Source organism: Salvelinus alpinus, chromosome 19 (assembly GCF_045679555.1).
Source record: "Salvelinus alpinus chromosome 19, SLU_Salpinus.1, whole genome shotgun sequence".
NCBI lineage: Eukaryota > Metazoa > Chordata > Actinopteri > Salmoniformes > Salmonidae > Salvelinus > Salvelinus alpinus.
The window spans coordinates 48,493,395-48,512,025 of NC_092104.1; the positions used below are offsets into that span (position 1 = coordinate 48,493,395).

Here is an 18,631-nt window from a genome sequence, read left to right on the forward strand (position 1 = left end):
TCCTGGTCAGGGAAAGTGCTGCCAAATGACTTCTGTTCCACTTAGAGAAAAAATTCAAACGGTTTTAGAAACTAGAGATTGTTTTCTATCCAATAGTAATAATAATATGCATATTGTACGAGCAAGAATTGAGTACGAGGCCGTTTGAAATGGGCACCTTTTATCTGGCTACTCAATACTTTCCCTTGCAGCCATAACAGGTTAAACACAAACACATGGGTTCCATTTGTTTGATGCCATTCCATTAGCTCCTTTCCAGACATTATTATGAGCCGTCCTCCCCTCAGCAGCCTCCACTTATAGACTCCAATTCACTCCTTGAAGGAGGGTACTCCTTGTCCCAGAATCGGCCAAAATGCACCGTACGGCCCATTGACGGAGTATGGGCAACGTTTCCCATCTCCTCAAAAGTATGTCCGCCGTTGTGAATTTCAGACTCCACTCTGTGAATCACATCGATCTGCAGGTTGAATATGGTGAGATTGTAGACTCCTAATGTACATGCTGATATTGTCTTTGGTATTATTGTGTCTAGCTACATTTGCTTGCTAGCTAGCTACCAAGCTAGCCAGCCAGCCCACAGAGAGAGCATTGCATTGTGGATTTTGTCGTCGACCTGAGATGCAATAGATTTCCACAACAATTTTTCATGTTGCTACCAACCTTATTATAATGTCAAAATGAAACATGTGTTCATAAAAAATATTGTTCTCAGATATGAGTGTTATTTAACACTGTAAATGAAAGGAATTCGTGGTTTCTGGTGGATTTGTGTAGCTCGTCGTCGTTATTTGGGATTAATTGGGTGTTCTATTTGAAAGGATGCTTCGACTTTGATTTTTTCCCCATTCAAGGCCTCAAAGATAAATGCATGTCTGTGCCACAAGAGGGTGCAAGGTCCTTACAGTAACAGTCCTTTCGTATGTACAGTATATACTTTAGACTTTCCTGACACACATAATTTGCATCAAAGTCTGGCTATTTTATGACTTCTGACATGACTGATAGACAAATCCTAAACCTGACACATTATTTTTCAACTATTGTCATATGATGATCAGGAGAGAGAAATGCAAACCTTCACCATATGCTACTGACAAACTGGGACATCAAGTTTAATCATGGTGGTCCACAAACAATACTTTTGCAATGCATCCTTCCTTCATGGCGATCACTATTCTTATGTATTTGAAAATGTGTAAGCTATAAAGAGTGAACTTGACACTCACTCACCCAGATCAGTAATACATTGTCAATAAGGGCCTCACACATTAGCTGGCATTATACCCAACAGCTAGAGCCTTCTATTTACAGCATTGCGTCAACTGAATTCATTACTTTTAGATTTTTTAAGATGTAAATTAAATAGCAATTTAAAATACTAATTATCATTGTTTGATCTATAATGTTCAGTTGAATTGACAATTCATACATTTTATCGATACTTCACACTACTTTTTTTATCAGGGTCTTGAAGTGAGGCCATGATAAAACCAAATGTTTTTGGTCGATCTGGCATCCACGGCGCGAAGGGTCCATGCGGCGCCAGAGATTATGATGCAGTTGCAGTGAACGTTGGCTGTACAGAAGATCCGTGCCTAACTCCATACACCTCCCAAAATTGTACAACCCTGGAGGTGACTCCCACTTGAATAACAGTGCAACAGTGCATATGATACACAGGGAACTGAGGACAAACACCACATTGTGTAAACAAGTTGATTAGATGAAACATGTCTTAGCTCTTCTGTACCTAATCTTTCTCCTTTTTGTGGGTAAGTACATTTTGTGGGTTAGCTTATTCTCTTGTTGGAATTCCACTTTTTATTTATTTTAGTGCACTACTGATAATGTCTGATCCAAAAGTTCTCTGAGAGAAGAAACAGTCAAGAATGACTTGAATTCAGTATTTGAGTTCATTTCGTTTTTGTATATTACTTCCTGTATTTACTAGGTGCCTGGGGAAACACTGGCAGAGAGAGAGACCAGGATTCAATCCGATCACACTTTGTCACTTATGCACCTTTTAAAGATCATTTCCGACATATGTCGTGTTTACTGTGATTGAGGACTTCACGAATGCAGGAACGTTGCCTTTCAAATGTGCAAAGCAGACAAAGTTCAATCAGATTGAATCCCGTCCATAATCCTGAATACTGACCATGGAAAATATATATCTGTTATGTATTGGCCTTGTTCATGATGATGTTACTTTCTTTATTCATCGGACATTCTGTACAGTGTCAGGAACTGCAGAGCTGTGCCAGGAATTCACCTTGACAAAAACAAACACCCAAAACGTCTCTCATCGAATGGCTTGTGACAGTCTTCTGCAGCAGTTACCTCCACTGGTAACTTCACAAAGAGGGAGAGACTTTGAGGAGGATGCTGTACATGGCGACTGCTGATGCGAGAACACAGGAGATGAGACACCAAAATATCAAGGGATGAGTGACCCTGGCTTTGAGGAAGTTGCAGCAGAGGAAGTGGGCTCCAAGTATGTACACTCTGAAAATTCCTGAAATAAAAACCAATCACTCAACCACCTACTATTGTGCCTAATGGGAAAAAGTGTTTAACTACAAGACACATCCTGTATCAAAACTGATGTTACAGTAGTTTGTTTTATTCTGAATTAGAGACCATGTAGCACTCTCTGCCCAACTTTCTGCTTCAAATTATATAACATCTGCAAGATAAAAAATATGCTGGATTTTCTGTCACAATTAAAGCTGGTGTTTCTTAAAACATTTAGTTTAACAGCATGACATTGCATAATTGGCGGCTCCCGATAATAGAGTTCACAAGAGCTCTAACTGGTGACATTGTGGACTCACGCAGCATCTTGCGTCACCAATTTTATATAGAAAAGTATATTTTTCCAAATTGGTAAAGCTTTTAAGTGACAAGATGCGCATCTTGCATGTGAGCCCCATATCTCCAAACGAGTGACAGTTGGTCGCGGTTATGTTCCGCAACATTTTGAGAGATTAAAGACAACTTTGATGGTATTACAAACACTTATAACATCTGGTTTCTAGTAGGCAGAATTAGAGAAGGACCTATTAATTCTCTGAATCGCAGGCAGTTGGCTCAAGCCTGTTTCTGTACTGGAGTCAGCCTACCTGTCTCATAGACTCTGACCAGCAGCTTATTATTATTATGGTTAGAAATCACATTTGATGGCCAACATTGGGGGGTAATCATGTTTACGCAGCCGAATAATCACCCTTACAATACTTTGAACCACCTTTATTTTGTATTTACATTTCTGAAAATCTACAATAGAAATTGACCAACCCTAGTCATCATTGAAAGGGATGTGACATGGTAGCAGTAAGCTGGTTTAATTCTCCTTTATACATCTTTTCTTCTTGATTTCAATATGGAAGGAAAACCAGGTGCTGGTGTTTTGTATGAACTGTTTCTTGTTGAGTAAAAAGGAATTGCGTGGGCCAGAGACAGGTCAAGTGGTAGAGCTGATTACTCTGGACCAGGCGTACCTCCTGGCAATGGGGGTTAAGAACATTTCTGAGCTGATAGATATATAATACACTATTCTATTTTATACCATGGCATTGTTGAATATTAGTTTCTGATGGCTAGAAAGGCTTTTTTGTACCCATGTTATTTATCCTTGTGTGTGTGTGTTGATATTTTAGTACTACAATAGATTGGAAAGTGCAAAGTGTTAAAAAATTGTATTCTTATAACGTGAGTTTCGATTGTTTCACATAAAAATCAGATAAGAACCAGCTCAATAAACCCAAAGTGACCATGTACCTGGCGTTCAAACCTGAGCTGAATGGGAAGACCACCCTGCAATGTCTGGCTAGAGACATGTTTCCAGACTTAGTCAAGATCTTATGGAAAATGGAGGACGAAAACGGCCGAACCGTGGAGGTGCCCAAAGCAGAGAGGGAACAGCTGGAGCAGCGGGACGAAGGACAGACGACCAGTATGATCATCATTTATCAAGGAAAGGCAGATGCCAAATACATCTGTTCGGTGGAGCATGAAGCGGGCCCTGAAGAAGCTGACACATCAAAATCAAATCAAATCAAATGTATTTATATAGCCCTTCGTACATCAGCTGATATCTCAAAGTGCTGTACAGAAACCCAGCCTAAAACCCCAAACAGCAAGCAATGCAGGTGTAGAAGCAGGGTGGCTAGGAAAAACTCCCTAGAAAGGCCAAAACCTAGGAAGAAACCTAGAGAGGAATCAGGCTATGAGGGGTGGCCAGTCCTCTTCTGGCTGTGCCGGGTGGAGATTATAACATAACATGGCCAAGATGTTAAAATAATAATAGTCACAGTAGTTGTCGAGGGTGCAGCAAGTCAGCACCTCAGGAGTAAATGTTAGTTGGCTTTTCATAGCCGATCATTAAGAGTATCTCTACCGCTCCTGCGGTCTCTAGAGAGTTGAAAACAGCAGGTCTGGGACAGGTAGCACTTCCAAACAGGAAGGATATAACCCCACCCACTTTGCCAAAGCACAGCCCCCACACCACGAGAGGGATATCTTCAACCACCAACTTACCATCCTGAGACAAGGGTGTTCCAGCTACACAGACGTATGGTTGCTTTGCTAAGATGTCCGTACAGCCAAGACATAGCCTTCTGGAAGTCAACCATGCCAAGCTTAATAAGCAGCAATCTGATAAAAAAAACGCCCAAACAAACGATAAAGCCGTATGTAACATGGATACTTTTAGAATACCCCCAGAACTTATCTCCTTAAATTCTCTGTGCTACAGATCCCTTTAGCGGGATCATTTTCCTAAACAACCGCTGAATTGCAGGGCACAAAATATTACTAAAAATATTTATAATCATGCAATCACAAGTGAAATATACCAAAACACAGCTTAGCTTGTTGTTAATCCACCTATCATGTCAGATTTTGAAAATATGCTTTGCAGCGAAAGCAATCCAAGCTTTTGTGAGTGTATCAATCAATGCTAGAACAGCTAGCCCCAAATTAGCATGGTCACGAAAGTCAGAAAAGCAACAAAATTAATCGCTTACCTTTGATAATCTTCGGATGTTTGCACTCACGAGACTCCCAGTTACACAATAAATGTTATTTTTGTTCGATAAATATTACTTTTATAACAAAAAAAAACCATTTGGGTTGCACGTTATGTTCAGAAACCAAAGCCTCGTTCCGTTCGACGAAAATTCCAAAAAGTATCCGTAATGTTTGTAGAAACATGTCAAATGTTTTTTATAATCAATCCTCAGGTTGTTTTTAACAAACATAATCGATAATATTTCAACCGGACCGTAACCTATTCAATAAAAGAGAGAAATAAAATGGAGAGCTACCCCTCTCGCGCGCAGGAACTAACCAAAGGACACCTGACTAGTTCTCGCTCATTTTTCTAAATAAAAGCCTGAAACTATGTCTAAAGCCTGGTCACAGCCTGAGGAAGCCATTGGAAAAGGAATCTGGTTGATACCCCTTTAAATGGAAGAAAGACGGGAAAGGAAACACAGATTGAAAAAAAGAATCACTTCCGGGTTAGATTTCCTCAGGTTTTCGCCTGCAGAATCAGTTTTGTTATACTCACAGACAATATTTTGACAGTTTTGGAAACTTTGGAGTGTTTTCTATCCTAATCTGTAAATGACATGCATATTCTACGATCTGGACCTGAGAAATAGTCAGTTTACCTTGGGAACGTTATTAAAAAATATATAATAATCTGACCCCTAGCGTCAAGAGGTTAAAACTTCATAGGGATAGGGGGTGTTTCCACTTTGAACAAATTGCGTGCCCAAACGAAATTTCCTCTTACTCTGTCCCAGAAGGTAATACATGCATATTATTATTACTATTGTATAGAAAACACTCTGAAGTTTCTAAAACTGTTTGAATTATTTCTGTAAGTATAACAGAACTCATTTGGCAGACAAAAACCTGAGAAGAGGTCAAAACAGGAAATGAGAAGTCGATTTTCAAAACAGTGTCAAATGGTACCCCGTCTAGATATGACCGAACAAACACTGCCTAGGGCTTCCACTAGATGTCGTCGTCTTTAGATTTTAGTCTTATTATTCTACTATAAAGGAGGGGCTCATAGGAGCTGTTCTAGTGAGTGGTCGTCAGAATTCTCAGTTAGGATTTGCGCGCGAGGGAGAGAGAGAGCTCTCGTTCCAATGCTCTTTCTTCAGACAATGAAATTCTCCGGTTGGATCCTTATTGATGATTAATGTAAAACACATACTAAATATGGATTGCAAACATCATTTGACCTGTTTCTACGACCTGTAACGGAACTTTTTGAGTTTGTCTGGATGGATTGTTCGTGCGTCATGAAATGGATTCCTGGGATGAACATGCTAACAACAAGTGGCTAAATGATGGGCTTTATGGAACTTTTCAGTCATTTATTGTCGATCTGGGAATCCTGGGAGTGCCTTCTGATGAAGTTATTCGAAGGTAAGTGCATATTTATAGTGTTTTTGTAGCTTTTGTTGACACCATTGTGCTCTAAACACCGTTCTCAGATTAATCTTTTTCCGTAAAGTTTATTTTGAAATCTGACACAGCGGTTGCATAGAGGGTAAGTTTATCTTTAATTATGTGAATAACACTTGCATCTTTTTTCAATGTTTATTATGAGTATTCCTGCAAAATCACCAGATGTTTTGGAATCAAAACATTACTGCATGTAACGCGCAAATGTAAAATGAGATTTTTTTTATATATATATATACAGTGGGGAGAACAAGTATTTGATACACTGCCGATTTTGCAGGTTTTCCTACTTACAAAGCATGTAGAGGTCTGTCATTTTTATCATAGGTACACTTCAACTGTGAGAGACGGAATCTAAAACAAAAATCCAGAAAATCACATTGTATGATTTTTAAGTAATTAATTTGCATTTTATTGCATGACATAAGTATTTGATCACCTACCAACCAGTAAGAATTCCGGCTCTCACAGACCTGTTAGTTTTTCTTTAAGAAGCCCTCCTGTTCTCCACTCATTACCTGTATTAACTGCACCTGTTTGAACTCGTTACCTGTATAAAAGACACCTGTCCACACACTCAATCAAACAGACTCCAACCTCTCCACAATGGCCAAGACCAGAGAGCTGTGTAAGGACATCAGGGATAAATTGTAGACCTGTACAAGGCTGGGATGGGCTACAGGACAATAGCCAAGCAGCTTGGTGAGAAGGCAACAACTGTTGGCACAATTATTAGAAAATGGAAGAAGTTCAAGATGACGGTCAATCACCCTCGGTCTGGGGCTCCATGCAAGATCTCACCTCATGGGGCATCAATGATCATGAGGAATGTGAGGGATCAGCCCAGAACTACACGGCAGGACCTGGTCAATGACCTGAAGAGAGCTGGGACCACAGTCTCAAAGAAAACAATTTAGTAACACACTACGCCGTCATGGATTAAAATCCTGCAGCGCACGCAAGGTCCCCCTGCTCAAGCCAGCGCATGTCCAGGCCCGTCTGAAGTTTGCCAATGACCATCTGGATGATCCAGAGGAGGAATGGGAGAAGGTCATGTGGTCTGATGAGACAAAAATAGAGCTTTTTGGTCTAACTCCACTCGCCGTGTTTGGAGGAAGAAGAAGTATGAGTACAACCCCAAGAACACCATCCCAACCGTGAAGCATGGAGGTGGAAACATCATTCTTTGGGGATGCTTTTCTGCAAAGGGGACAGGACGACTGCACCGTATTGAAGGGAGGATGGATGGGGCCATGTATCGCGAGATCTTGACCAACAACCTCCTTCCCTCAGTAAGAGCATTGAAGATGGGTCGTGGCTGGGTCTTCCAGCATGACAACGACCCGAAACACACAGCCAGGGCAACTAAGGAGTGGCTCCGTAAGAAGCATCTCAAGGTCCTGGAGTGGCCTAGCCAGTCTCCAGACCTGAACCCAATAGAAAATCTTTGGAGGGAGCCGAAAGTCCGTATTGCCCAGCGACAGCCCCGAAACCTGAAGGATCTGGAGAAGGTCTGTATGGAGGAGTGGGCCAAAATCCCTGCTGCAGTGTGTGCAAACCTGGTCAAGAACTACAGGAAATGTATGATCTCTGTAATTGCAAACTAAGGTTTCTGTACCAAATATTCAGTTCTGCTTTTCTGATGTATCAAATACTTATGTCATGCAATAAAATGCAAATTAATTAATTAAAAATCATACAATGTGATTTTCTGGATTTTTGTTTTAGATTCCTTCTCTCACAGTTGAAGTGTACCTATGATACAAATTACAGACCTCTACATGCTTTGTAAGTAGGAAAACCTGCAAAATTGTCAGTGTATCAAATACTTGTTCTCCCCACTGTATATATGCGCATTATCGAACAAAACATAAATGTATTGTGTAACATGATGTTATATGACTCATCTGATGAAGAATTTCAAAGGTTAGTGATTAATTCTATCTCTATTTGGGGGTTTTGTGCAAGCTACCTGTGCTGTGAAAGAAATGTCTGTGCTTTTTTGTATTTGGTGGTGAGCTAACATTAATATACGTGGTGTTTTCGCTGTAAAACATTTTAAAAAATCGGACATGTTGGCTGGATTCAGAAGATGTTTATCTTTCATTTGCTGTATTGGACTTGTTAATGTGTGAAAGTTAAATATTTCCCCAAAAAATGGCGCGCTGCCTTTTCAGTGGAATGTGGGGGGGAGGTTAACAACTATAGTTTTGGTAAGTCGCTTAGGACAACTACTTTGTGCATGACACAAGTATTTTTTCCAACAATTGTTTACAGACAGATTATTTCACTTATAATTCACTGTATCACAATTCCAATGGGTCAGAAGTTTACATACACCAAGTTGACTGTGCCTTTACACAGCTTGGAAAAGTCCAGAAAATGATGTCATGCTTTAGAAGCATCTGATAGCCTAATTGACATCATTTGATTCAATTGGAGGTGTACCTGTGGATATATTTCAAGGCCTACCTTCAAACTCAGTGCTTCTTTGCTTGACATCATGGGAAAATCAAAAGAAATCAGTCAAGACCTCCGAATAAAAATGGGGGACCTCCACAAGTCTGGTTCATCCTTGGGAGCAATTTCCAAACGCCTGAAGGCACCACGTTCATCTGTACAAACAATAGTACGCATGTAAAAACACTATGGGACCACGCAGCCGTCATACCGCTCAGGAAGGAGATGCGTTCTGTCTCCTAGAGATGAACGTACTTTGGTGCGAAAAGTGCAAATGAATCACAGAACAACAGCAAAGGACCTTGTGAAGATGCTGGAGGAAACAGGTACAAAACGATCTATATCCACAGTAAAACGAGTCCTATATCAACATAACCTGAAAGGCCGCTCAACAAGGAAGAAGCCACTGCTCCAAAACCTCCATAAAAAAGCCAGACTACGGTTTGCTACGGCACACGGGGAAAAATATCGTACTTTTTGGAGAAATGTCTTCTGGTCTGATGAAACAAAAATGGAACTGTTTGGCCATAATGACCATCGTTATGTTTGGAGGAAAAAGGGGGGGGCTTAAAAGCCGAAGAACACCATCCCAGCCGTGAAGCACAGGGGTGGCAGCATCATGTTGTGGGGTGCTTTGCTGCAGGAGGGGCTAGTGCGCTTCACAAAATAAGTGGCATCACGAGGAATGAAAATTGTGGATATATTGAAGCAACATCTCAAGACATCAGTCAGGAAGTTAACGCTTGGTCACAAATGGGTCTTCCAAATGGACAATGACCCCAAGCATACTTTCAAAGTTGTGACAAAATGGCTTAAGAACAACAAAGTCAAGGTATTGGAGTGGACATCACAATGCCCTGACCTCAATCCCATAGAAAATCTGTTGTCAGAACTGAAAAAGCGTGTGCGAGCAAGGCCTACAAACCTGACTCAGTTACACCAGCTGTGTCAGGAAGAATGGTCCAAAATTCACCCAACATAATGTGGAAAGCTTGTGGAAGGCTACCTGAAACATTTGACCCAAGTAAAACAATTTAAAGGCAATGCTACCAAATACTAATTGAGAGTATGTAAACTTCTGACCCACTGGGAATGTGATGAAAGAAATAAAAGCTGAAATAAATCATTCTCTCTACTATTTTTCTGACATTTCACATTCTTAAAATAAAGTGGGGATCCTACCTGACCTAAGACAGGGAATTTTTACGAGGATTAAATGTCAGGATTTGTGAAAAACTGAGTTTAAATGTATTTGGCTAAGGTGTATGTAATCTTCCGACTTCAACTGTATTTACTGTGGCATATCCAGTTGTTCCTAGTCTCGCCATTGTCAAACATACCTTCACTTGCATTTATTGGAAATACGATTGTCATGAACAACATCATGGAGAATATTGATGATGAACAGTTTCAGCAGTAAAAAGAGTAATATTAAAATGTAGAACGCTTTAGACTCTAGTAGAACTGTCAAATCACTAAAAGGTTTGAGTTTACTTGGAACAATACTATTTTCATTTCACCCCCTGCAGTCTTGCAAACTGAAAACATAAGATTAGCCTTGAATATTAGACATTATTTGAAAACATGGAAATGTCCTGTTTTTGCACAAATGTTCTCACTCACTCACACAGAGAGAGAGATATTTGCTGCTGGAACACTTCCCCTTTGTCTACGGTTTCGGTCCCTTGTGTCCCCAATGTTTCCTCACAGCTATTGGTTGTCACACCACCCAAAGGGGGTTGTATTTCATTGGGCTCTTAACTCTGCACATTTTGAGTGATTGTTAACTGTTCCTGATTTGCAAATCTTACAATAAAATAAGTTGTTTTGAAGAGTCTGCAGTTTCTCTTCCTTTCTGGTTTGAATCTCCATGACAGTAGTCTGAGTGGGGTGGGGAAAACAAACTTTGCTGTTATTGGCAGTGAGGTTTGGAACTCTCTTTCTTATTGGTCTATTAACTATTTTACCCTCTGGTGATGTTACCGGGCAGGCCAAAATTAAATGTGATCATATACACATTTCCAGTTAATGGTGTACTTGTTTATTGTGTGCGTGCGTGTGCGTGTGCGTGTTTGTTTGTGTGTGTGTGTGTGTGTGTGTTTGTTGGCATGTGGGCATGTTCTAAGACCGCGTTATCATATATATTGTGGCATATCCTGTTCCTAGTCTCGCCCTTGTCAAACATACATTCACTTGCATTTATTGGAAATACGATTGCCATGAATAGCATTATGGAGAATATTGATGACAAAGAACTTTCAGCAGTACAAAGAGAGATTGAAGAAGCATTGAAGAACAACAGCTTGACCACAGCTGCAGGCAAGATTCAAGATTACTTGAAGGAGATTAATAATGTGGAGCTGAATATTGCTGTCACAGGAGAGACAGGCTCCGGTAAATCTACCTTTGTCAATGCGTTCAGAGGCATGAAGAATAATGATGACGGCGCTGCTCCAACTGGTGTGGTGGAAACCACCAAGGAGGCAAAGGCTTACCTCCACCCAAAATACCCAAATATGATAGTTTGGGATCTCCCTGGTAATGGCACCGCTAACTTCAAACCAGAAGAGTACCTTCAGAAAGTTGAATTTGATCGCTTTGATTTCTTCATCATAGTCTCATCAGAGCGATTCAGAGCCAATGACATTACTCTGGCCAAGGAGATCCAGAAGATGAAGAAGAAGTTCTACTTTGTTCGTTCCAAGATTGATAACGACATGAGGGCTGAGGGGAGAGAAGAGAAGTTTGACCAGGATAAGACACTGGAAACAATCAGACAATACTGCATCAAAGGTTTGTCTACACACTATGTACATGATGTAAATGTACTCCATTGCTAAACAAAAGGAATTTGTTTTTTCATATTGTAGTTAGTGGGGTTGTATTTGACTTTACTTTGTTTTGCTCCTCAGGGCTTGAGGATCAGGGTCTGGGCTCTCCTAAGGTCTTTCTCATCTCCAGTTTTGACCTTGGTCACTACGATTTCCATGACCTTGAGGAGACAATGGAGAAAGAGCTTCCTGAACACAAGAGGCATGTACTACTGTTGTCCATCCCTAATTTAACCCTGAAAATCAACCAGAGGAAGAAGGAGGCTTTCAAAACCAACATATGGAGACTAGCTTTAGTATCTGGCTCTGTGGCAGCACTACCTATCCCAGGCCTTTCCTTTGCTGTAGATGTAAGCATCTTGGTAATTGAGATCAAGAAGTACTATAACTCTTTTGGTCTTGATGATGAGTCCCTGCAGAGCCTTGCTAACAGAATGAATGTGCCGGTGGAGGAGCTGAAAGCAGTGCTCAAGTCACCTCTGAACAAAGAAATAAGCACAGATGTGGTTGTCAAGTTGCTTCAAAGTGCAGTTCTAGCAGGGGTAATGTTGGTTGAGTACCTGTTCAGTAACATTCCTATTTTCGGCAGCATTGCTGCAGCAGGGATTTCCTATGGTACAACCTACTACATGTTGAAGAAGTGTCTGAATGAGCTGGCTGATGATGCACACAATGTTCTGATGAAGGCACTTGATGGCCAATGAGTGAGAATGTTCCAGATCGAATTGCAATCTATATCTGTGTTTGCATTCTTTCTTGAACACTGTCTTCAAACAAGGAAATGCTGATAAGTAGATAATTAAATTATGCAGTTTGAAAATAAATGTTCAAATGTAATTGATCAATGGAAAAGTAAGGTCACAATAGTTTCAATATAGGTTAGCACAGTATAACCTTACTGCATTAGATGGGAAATTCATATTGGGATCTACAGCTTTTTACTCATAGTAAATTACTCTGAAAATATATATTCCCCGAAAATACACCTGCTTTTACAATTTAACTTCAGTATAATCTAATCCTAGTCTTTTGAGAACCAAATTAGATGTGCTTTGAAACAATTGCATGATATTTGAACATTACTCCCTCTAGAAAGTGGATTTGAAAATAATCCTAGTTTAGAATGAACCAGTGTTAATTGTCTATATATAAATTGTGGTTTTACCCAACATTACTCATTCAGTACATATGTTCTACATGAGAATAAATTATTGACCAGTTTCCTATGTGTTCTCTTCTGAATCGCATGAATCTTTATCTAAAACCGTCACGCTTCACTTTCCCATACTTACTAGTCCAATGTTGCAGTTCATGAGCAGACCGCCAGATGGTACTATTTAGCTGGTCAACAGTTTTAGTGTTGGTCATTCAAGGCAGTAGATGGTAATGAAAGGAATACCTAGTCAGTTGTACAACTGAAATGTCTCTTCCGCATTTAGCCCAACCCCTCTGAATCAGTAGAAGTGAACTCTAAATAAAACACGAGGTTCAGTAATGCACATGACATATTATAGATCTGTAGACTCTAAAGAAGAGGGTTTTACAACATGAGCCTTATAAAAATAAATTGCTCATGTGCCTGACTGAATGCAGTTTCTGATAAAACCATTTAACTGACCACAGATTCACATTGTGTTGTAAACCAGCTCCTATAATAGATGGTGCTCAAAGAGTAGATAAGAGGTTGTTGGTACGGGTTTTATAGGACGTTTCTCTGCAATCTACGGTTGAGCCATGTGTATAATGTTGTTGATGGATACTCTGACATCATACCAGCGGCGCTTTGGCCTGGATGCAGATTCCTTGCAAGCAGTTAGCTGCACTGACAGAACCTTTTCAAGTACAAAAACAGCTCTCGATCTATAACATCCCACTCACTGAACAATAGTTACACTTACTGGATGATGTCACTCCACTGTTAATTATTTCCCTTCAGTCCTTTTCGGGTTGGTTTTATTATCTATTTACTTTTCTAAGTAAACCACACTAACTTAAACCCTACATATGAATGACTAACATTGAAGGCGTTTGTCTCTCCAACGGTAGATTTGACTAGATGATCATATTCACTTTTCCTACTGTAAACCTTTCTCCCACACCCTGTAGGTGCTTTATGAGAGGGTACACTTCACCACTGGAAAGAAGCTGTCGGAGCTCAAAGTGCACGGTATGCTAAGTGAGACAACGTGTCCCAATGCTTGGCACTGTGGGAATGTCTTCACTACTACCTACTGACCTCCGCACTTAACGACCTGAGTCAGGACGTAGAAAGACTGATCGGCGTAGCACTTGAGATACCTGTCACTGAGTAGACCGATGGTCTGACAGTTATTCAAATAGTTTACCACTCACTAAAAATACATGAAAAAGGGTTGATCTGACATCTGTTTTTTATATTTTGCATAATGAAACAAATGCAGAGTGACATTTATTGCTTTTGGGGTTACTTATTTACGCCAGTCAATTAAATATAAATTATTATGATGTATTCTGTACTTTTAGTGAAGGCAATTTGTAAGTGTTGATTTCATTGTTATGACATTCTCTTTACATTGATCAAAAATAAAAGTTCAATGTTCAACACCACTGCTCACACACCCGTCGATACTATGACAACCAGTGTAGCTAAGTCAACAAACGACTGCTGTCTGAACACACACACATCCGATTTGCTGTTTGGACAGTCAGTTTTCCAAAACATATTTGAAAAACAAAACTGATTTGAGCATTAAGGCCTGCACTGTGAACAAGGCTTCAAGGAAAGATTCACCTATTTTGAATGTAATATTGTTTTTGTGCATCTCTGAGTGATGTTCTATCAATTCCCTGGGTCACTTCATATTTTCATGTGTATCTGAGTTACTGGCATTCAAGCACACAGAAATCCGGCCGGTATGACATAGCACAGAATAAAGTAGTTCTCACTACTATGGAATTGAAAAGGAATACGACATTTAGATTGCGAAAACCTCTATCACACGTTAGATTTCAATACTTGCCGATGTCATAACTTGGGAGGATGTCTTTTCTCGAATGAGTCATTGAATATATTTTTGCGATATTCCTACTTTAAAAATATATTATTTTTTTTACGAATCCATGAATGAAAGAATGTATCACGCCCCACCCAGCAGACTGTGGACCAATCGTATTCACGTTGTCATATTGCGTCACGCGGTTGCTAAGCTAATCATCATGCAATCCCTAATCAAAGGCAATGTATATCTACGTGCCTATTTTCCTCGAAATAACATAATGTCACAAATCCAAAGCTGTACGATATTACAGATAGTACATTTTCTCACATCTCGGAAAAGATTTGTAATATTGTACTTCTTGTTGAAAAAATGTGTGCTAATGTTGGTTTTTTGAGCTAGCGCCCATTAGACTGTACAGAAGGTTGGTGGCACCTTAATTGGAGAGGACAGGCTTGTGGTAATGCTTGGAGTGTAATTGTATTAAACACAAACACATGGGTTCCATTTGTTTGATGCCATTCCATTAGCTCCTTTCCAGACATTATTATGAGCCGTCCTCCCCTCAGCAGCCTCCACTTATAGACTCCAATTCACTCCTTGAAGGAGGGTACTCCTTGTCCCAGAATCGCCCAAAATGCACCAAATGGCCGATTGACGGAGTATGTGCAACGTTTCCCATCTCCTCAAAAGTATGTCCGCCGTTGTGAATTTCAGACTCCACTCTGTGAATCACATCGATCTGCAGGTTGAACATGGTGAGATTGCAGACTCCTAATGTACATGCTGATATTGTCTTTGGTATTATTGTGTCTAGCTACATTTGCTTGCTAGCTAGCTGCCAAGCTAGCCAGCCAGCCCACAGAGAGAGCATTGCATTGTGGATTTTGTCGTCGACTTGAGATGCAATAGATTTCCACAACAATTTTTCATGTTGCTAGCAACCTTATTATAATGTCAAAATGAAACATGTGTTCATAAAAAAATATTGTTTTCACATAAGTGTTATTTAACACTGTAAATGAAAGGAATTCGTGGTTTCTGGTGGATTTGTGTAGCTCGTCGTCATTATTTGGGATTAATTGGGTGTTCTATTTGAAAGGATGCTTCGATTTTGATTTTTTTTCCCCATTCAAGGCCTCTCAAAGATAAATGCATGTCTGTGCCACAAGAGGGTGCAAGGTCCTTACAGTAACAGTCCTTTCATATGTACAGTATATACTTTAGACTTTCCTGACACACATCATTTGCATCAAAGTCTGGCTATTTTCTGACTTTTCTGACATGACTGATAGACAAATCCTAAACCTGACACATTATTTTTCAACTATTGTCATAAGATGACAAACTGGGACATCAAGTTTAATCATGGTGGTCCACACACTTTAGCAATGCATCCTTCATGGCGATCACTATTCTTATGTATTTGAAAATGTGTAAGCTATAAAGAGTGATCTTGACACTCACTCACCCAGATCAGTGATACATTGTCAATAAGGGCCTCACACATTAGCTGGCATTATACCCACCAGCTAGAGCCTTCTATTTACAGCATTGCGTCAACTGAATTCATTACGTTGAGGTTTTTTAAGATTTAAAATCTAAAATAGATTTAAAATACTAATTATCATTGTTTGATCTATAATGTTCAGTTGAATTGACAATTCATACATTTTATCGATACTTCACACACTTATTTCTTTTATCAGGGTCTTGAAGTAAGGCCAGGATAAAACCACATTTTTGGCCTCCACGGCGCGAAGGGTCCATGCGGCGCCAGAGATTATGAGGCAGTTGCAGTGAACGTTGGCTGTACAGAAGATCCGTGCCTAACTCCATGCACCTCCCAAAATTGTACAACCCTGGAGGTGACTTGAATAACAGTGCAACAGTGCATATGATACACAGGGAACTGAGTAGAAACACCACATGGTGTAAACAAGTAGACTTAGATGAAACATGTCTTAGCTCTTCTGTACCTGATCTTCCTCCTTTTTGTGGGTAAGTACATTTTGTGGGTTAGCTTATTCTCTTGTTGGAATTCCACTTTTGATTTATTTTTGTGCACTACTGATAATATGTCTGATCCAAAAGTTCTCTGAGAGAAGAAACAGTCAAGAATACCTTGAATTCAGTATTTGAGTTCATTTAATTTTTGTATATTACTTCCTGTATTTACTAGGTGCCTGGGGAAACACTGGCAGAGAGAGAGACCAGGATTCAATCTGATCACACTTTGTCACTTATGCACCTTTTAAAGATAATTTCCGACATATGTCGTGTTTACTGTGATTGAGGACTTCACGAATGCAGGAACGTTGCCTTTCAAATGTGCAAAGCAGACAAAGTTCAATCAGATTGAATCCCGTCCATAATCCTGAATACTGGCCATGGAATATATATATATCTGTTATGTATTGGACTTGTTCATGATGATGTTACTTTCTTTATTCATCTGACATTCTGTACAGTGTCAGAAACTGCAGAGCTGTGCCAGGAATTCACCTTGACAAAAACTGACACCCAAAACGTCTCTCATCGAATGGCTTGTGACAGTCCTCTGCAGCAGTTACCTCCACTGGTACCTTCACAAAGAGGGAGAGACTTTGAGGAGGATGCTGTACATGGCGACTGCTGATGAGAGAACACAGGAGATGAGACACCAAAATATCAATGGATGAGTGACCCTGGCTTTGAGGAAGTTGCAGCAGAGAAAGTGGGCTCCAAGTATGTACACTGAAAATTCCTGAAATAAAAACCAATCACTCAACCACCTACTATTGTGCCTAATGGGAATAAAGTGTTTAACTACAAGACACATCCTGTATCAAAACTGATGTTACAGTAGTTTGTTTTATTCTGAATTCGAGACCATGTAGCACTCTCTGCCGAACTTTCTGCTTCAAATTATATAACATCTGCAAGATAAAAATATGCTGGATTTTCTCTCACAATTAAAGCTGGTGTTTCTTAAAACATTTAGTTTAAAAGCATAACATTGCATATTTAGGGGCTCCCGATTTAATAGAGTTCACAAGAGCTCTAACTGGTGACATTGTATGGACTCATGCAGCATCTTGCGTCACCAATTTTATATAGAAAAGTATATTTTTCCAAATTGATAAAGCTTTTTAGTGCAAAGTGACAAGATGCGCATCTTGCATGTGAGCACCATATCTCCAAACGAGTGACAATTGGTAGCGGTTATATTCCGCAACATTTTGAGAGATTAAAGACAACTTTTACAGTATTACAAACACTTACATCTGGTTTCTAGTAGGCAGAATTAGAGAAGGACCTATCAATTCTCTGAATCTCAGGCAGTTGGCTCAAGCCTGTTTCTGTACTGGAGTCAGCCTACCTGTCTCATAGACTCTGACCAGCAGCTTCTTATTATTATGGTTAGAAATCACATTTGATGGCCGCAACTGAATAATCACCCTTACAATACTTCGAACCACCTTTATTTTTTATTACAATTTCTGAAAATCAACAATAGAAATTGACTAACCCTAGTCATCATTGAAAGGGATGTGACATGGTAGCAGTAAGCTGGTTTAATTCTCCTTTATACATATTTTCTTCTTGATTTCAATATGGAAGGAAAACCAGGTACTGGTGTTTTGTATGAACTGTTTCTTGTTGAGTAAAATACAAATTTACGTACTAAATTTGAATCATTGTGTTATTCTGATAGCATAGTTTTGTGTTCCCCCATTATGAAAGGGGGGCATGAGTGAAACCTTTTGGGAAGCGCTGCATTAGTAGAATATCAAAAGGTAGGATTGGCTTCTCTTTGGTTTAGGGGTTGATGATAGTCAGAATAAAAACACGAGGAAGATCAGAAAACAAGGAATGGCTTATTCAGTAGAATAGATT

At 39.7% G+C, this 18,631-nt stretch overlaps 1 protein-coding gene and 2 long non-coding RNA genes across 6 annotated transcripts; all 3 read left to right on the top strand.

Moving 5' to 3' along the window:
- The first annotated feature begins 232 nt into the window (after nucleotides 1-232).
- LOC139545756 (uncharacterized) lies at nucleotides 233-3,442 on the top strand. 2 transcript variants are annotated; one of them, XR_011669130.1, is made up of 4 exons: nucleotides 233-476; nucleotides 1,468-1,637; nucleotides 2,242-2,762; nucleotides 3,045-3,442. It is a non-coding gene; the product is annotated as an uncharacterized lncRNA (long non-coding RNA). The 2 variants fall into 2 exon arrangements; XR_011669129.1 differs by lacking the exon at nucleotides 1,468-1,637 and having other exon boundaries at nucleotides 292-476.
- A 7,522-nt stretch (nucleotides 3,443-10,964) lies between these two features.
- LOC139545757 (interferon-gamma-inducible GTPase 10-like) lies at nucleotides 10,965-14,363 on the top strand. 2 transcript variants are annotated; one of them, XM_071353883.1, is made up of 3 exons: nucleotides 10,997-11,739; nucleotides 11,859-11,979; nucleotides 13,884-14,363. In XM_071353883.1, the coding sequence occupies exons 1-3, from the start codon at nucleotides 11,055-11,057 to the stop codon at nucleotides 13,951-13,953; spliced, it is 876 nt and encodes a 291-aa protein (XP_071209984.1). In that variant the 5' UTR covers nucleotides 10,997-11,054; the 3' UTR covers nucleotides 13,954-14,363. The 2 variants fall into 2 exon arrangements, with proteins under 2 accessions (XP_071209983.1, XP_071209984.1); XM_071353882.1 differs by lacking the exon at nucleotides 13,884-14,363 and having other exon boundaries at nucleotides 10,965-11,739; nucleotides 11,859-12,998.
- Nucleotides 14,364-15,205: 842 nt separating this feature from the next.
- Nucleotides 15,206-17,522, top strand: LOC139545758 (uncharacterized). 2 transcript variants are annotated; one of them, XR_011669131.1, is made up of 3 exons: nucleotides 15,206-15,510; nucleotides 16,462-16,620; nucleotides 17,224-17,522. It is a non-coding gene; the product is annotated as an uncharacterized lncRNA (long non-coding RNA). The 2 variants fall into 2 exon arrangements; XR_011669132.1 differs by lacking the exon at nucleotides 16,462-16,620.
- The last annotated feature ends 1,109 nt before the right edge of the window (nucleotides 17,523-18,631 follow it).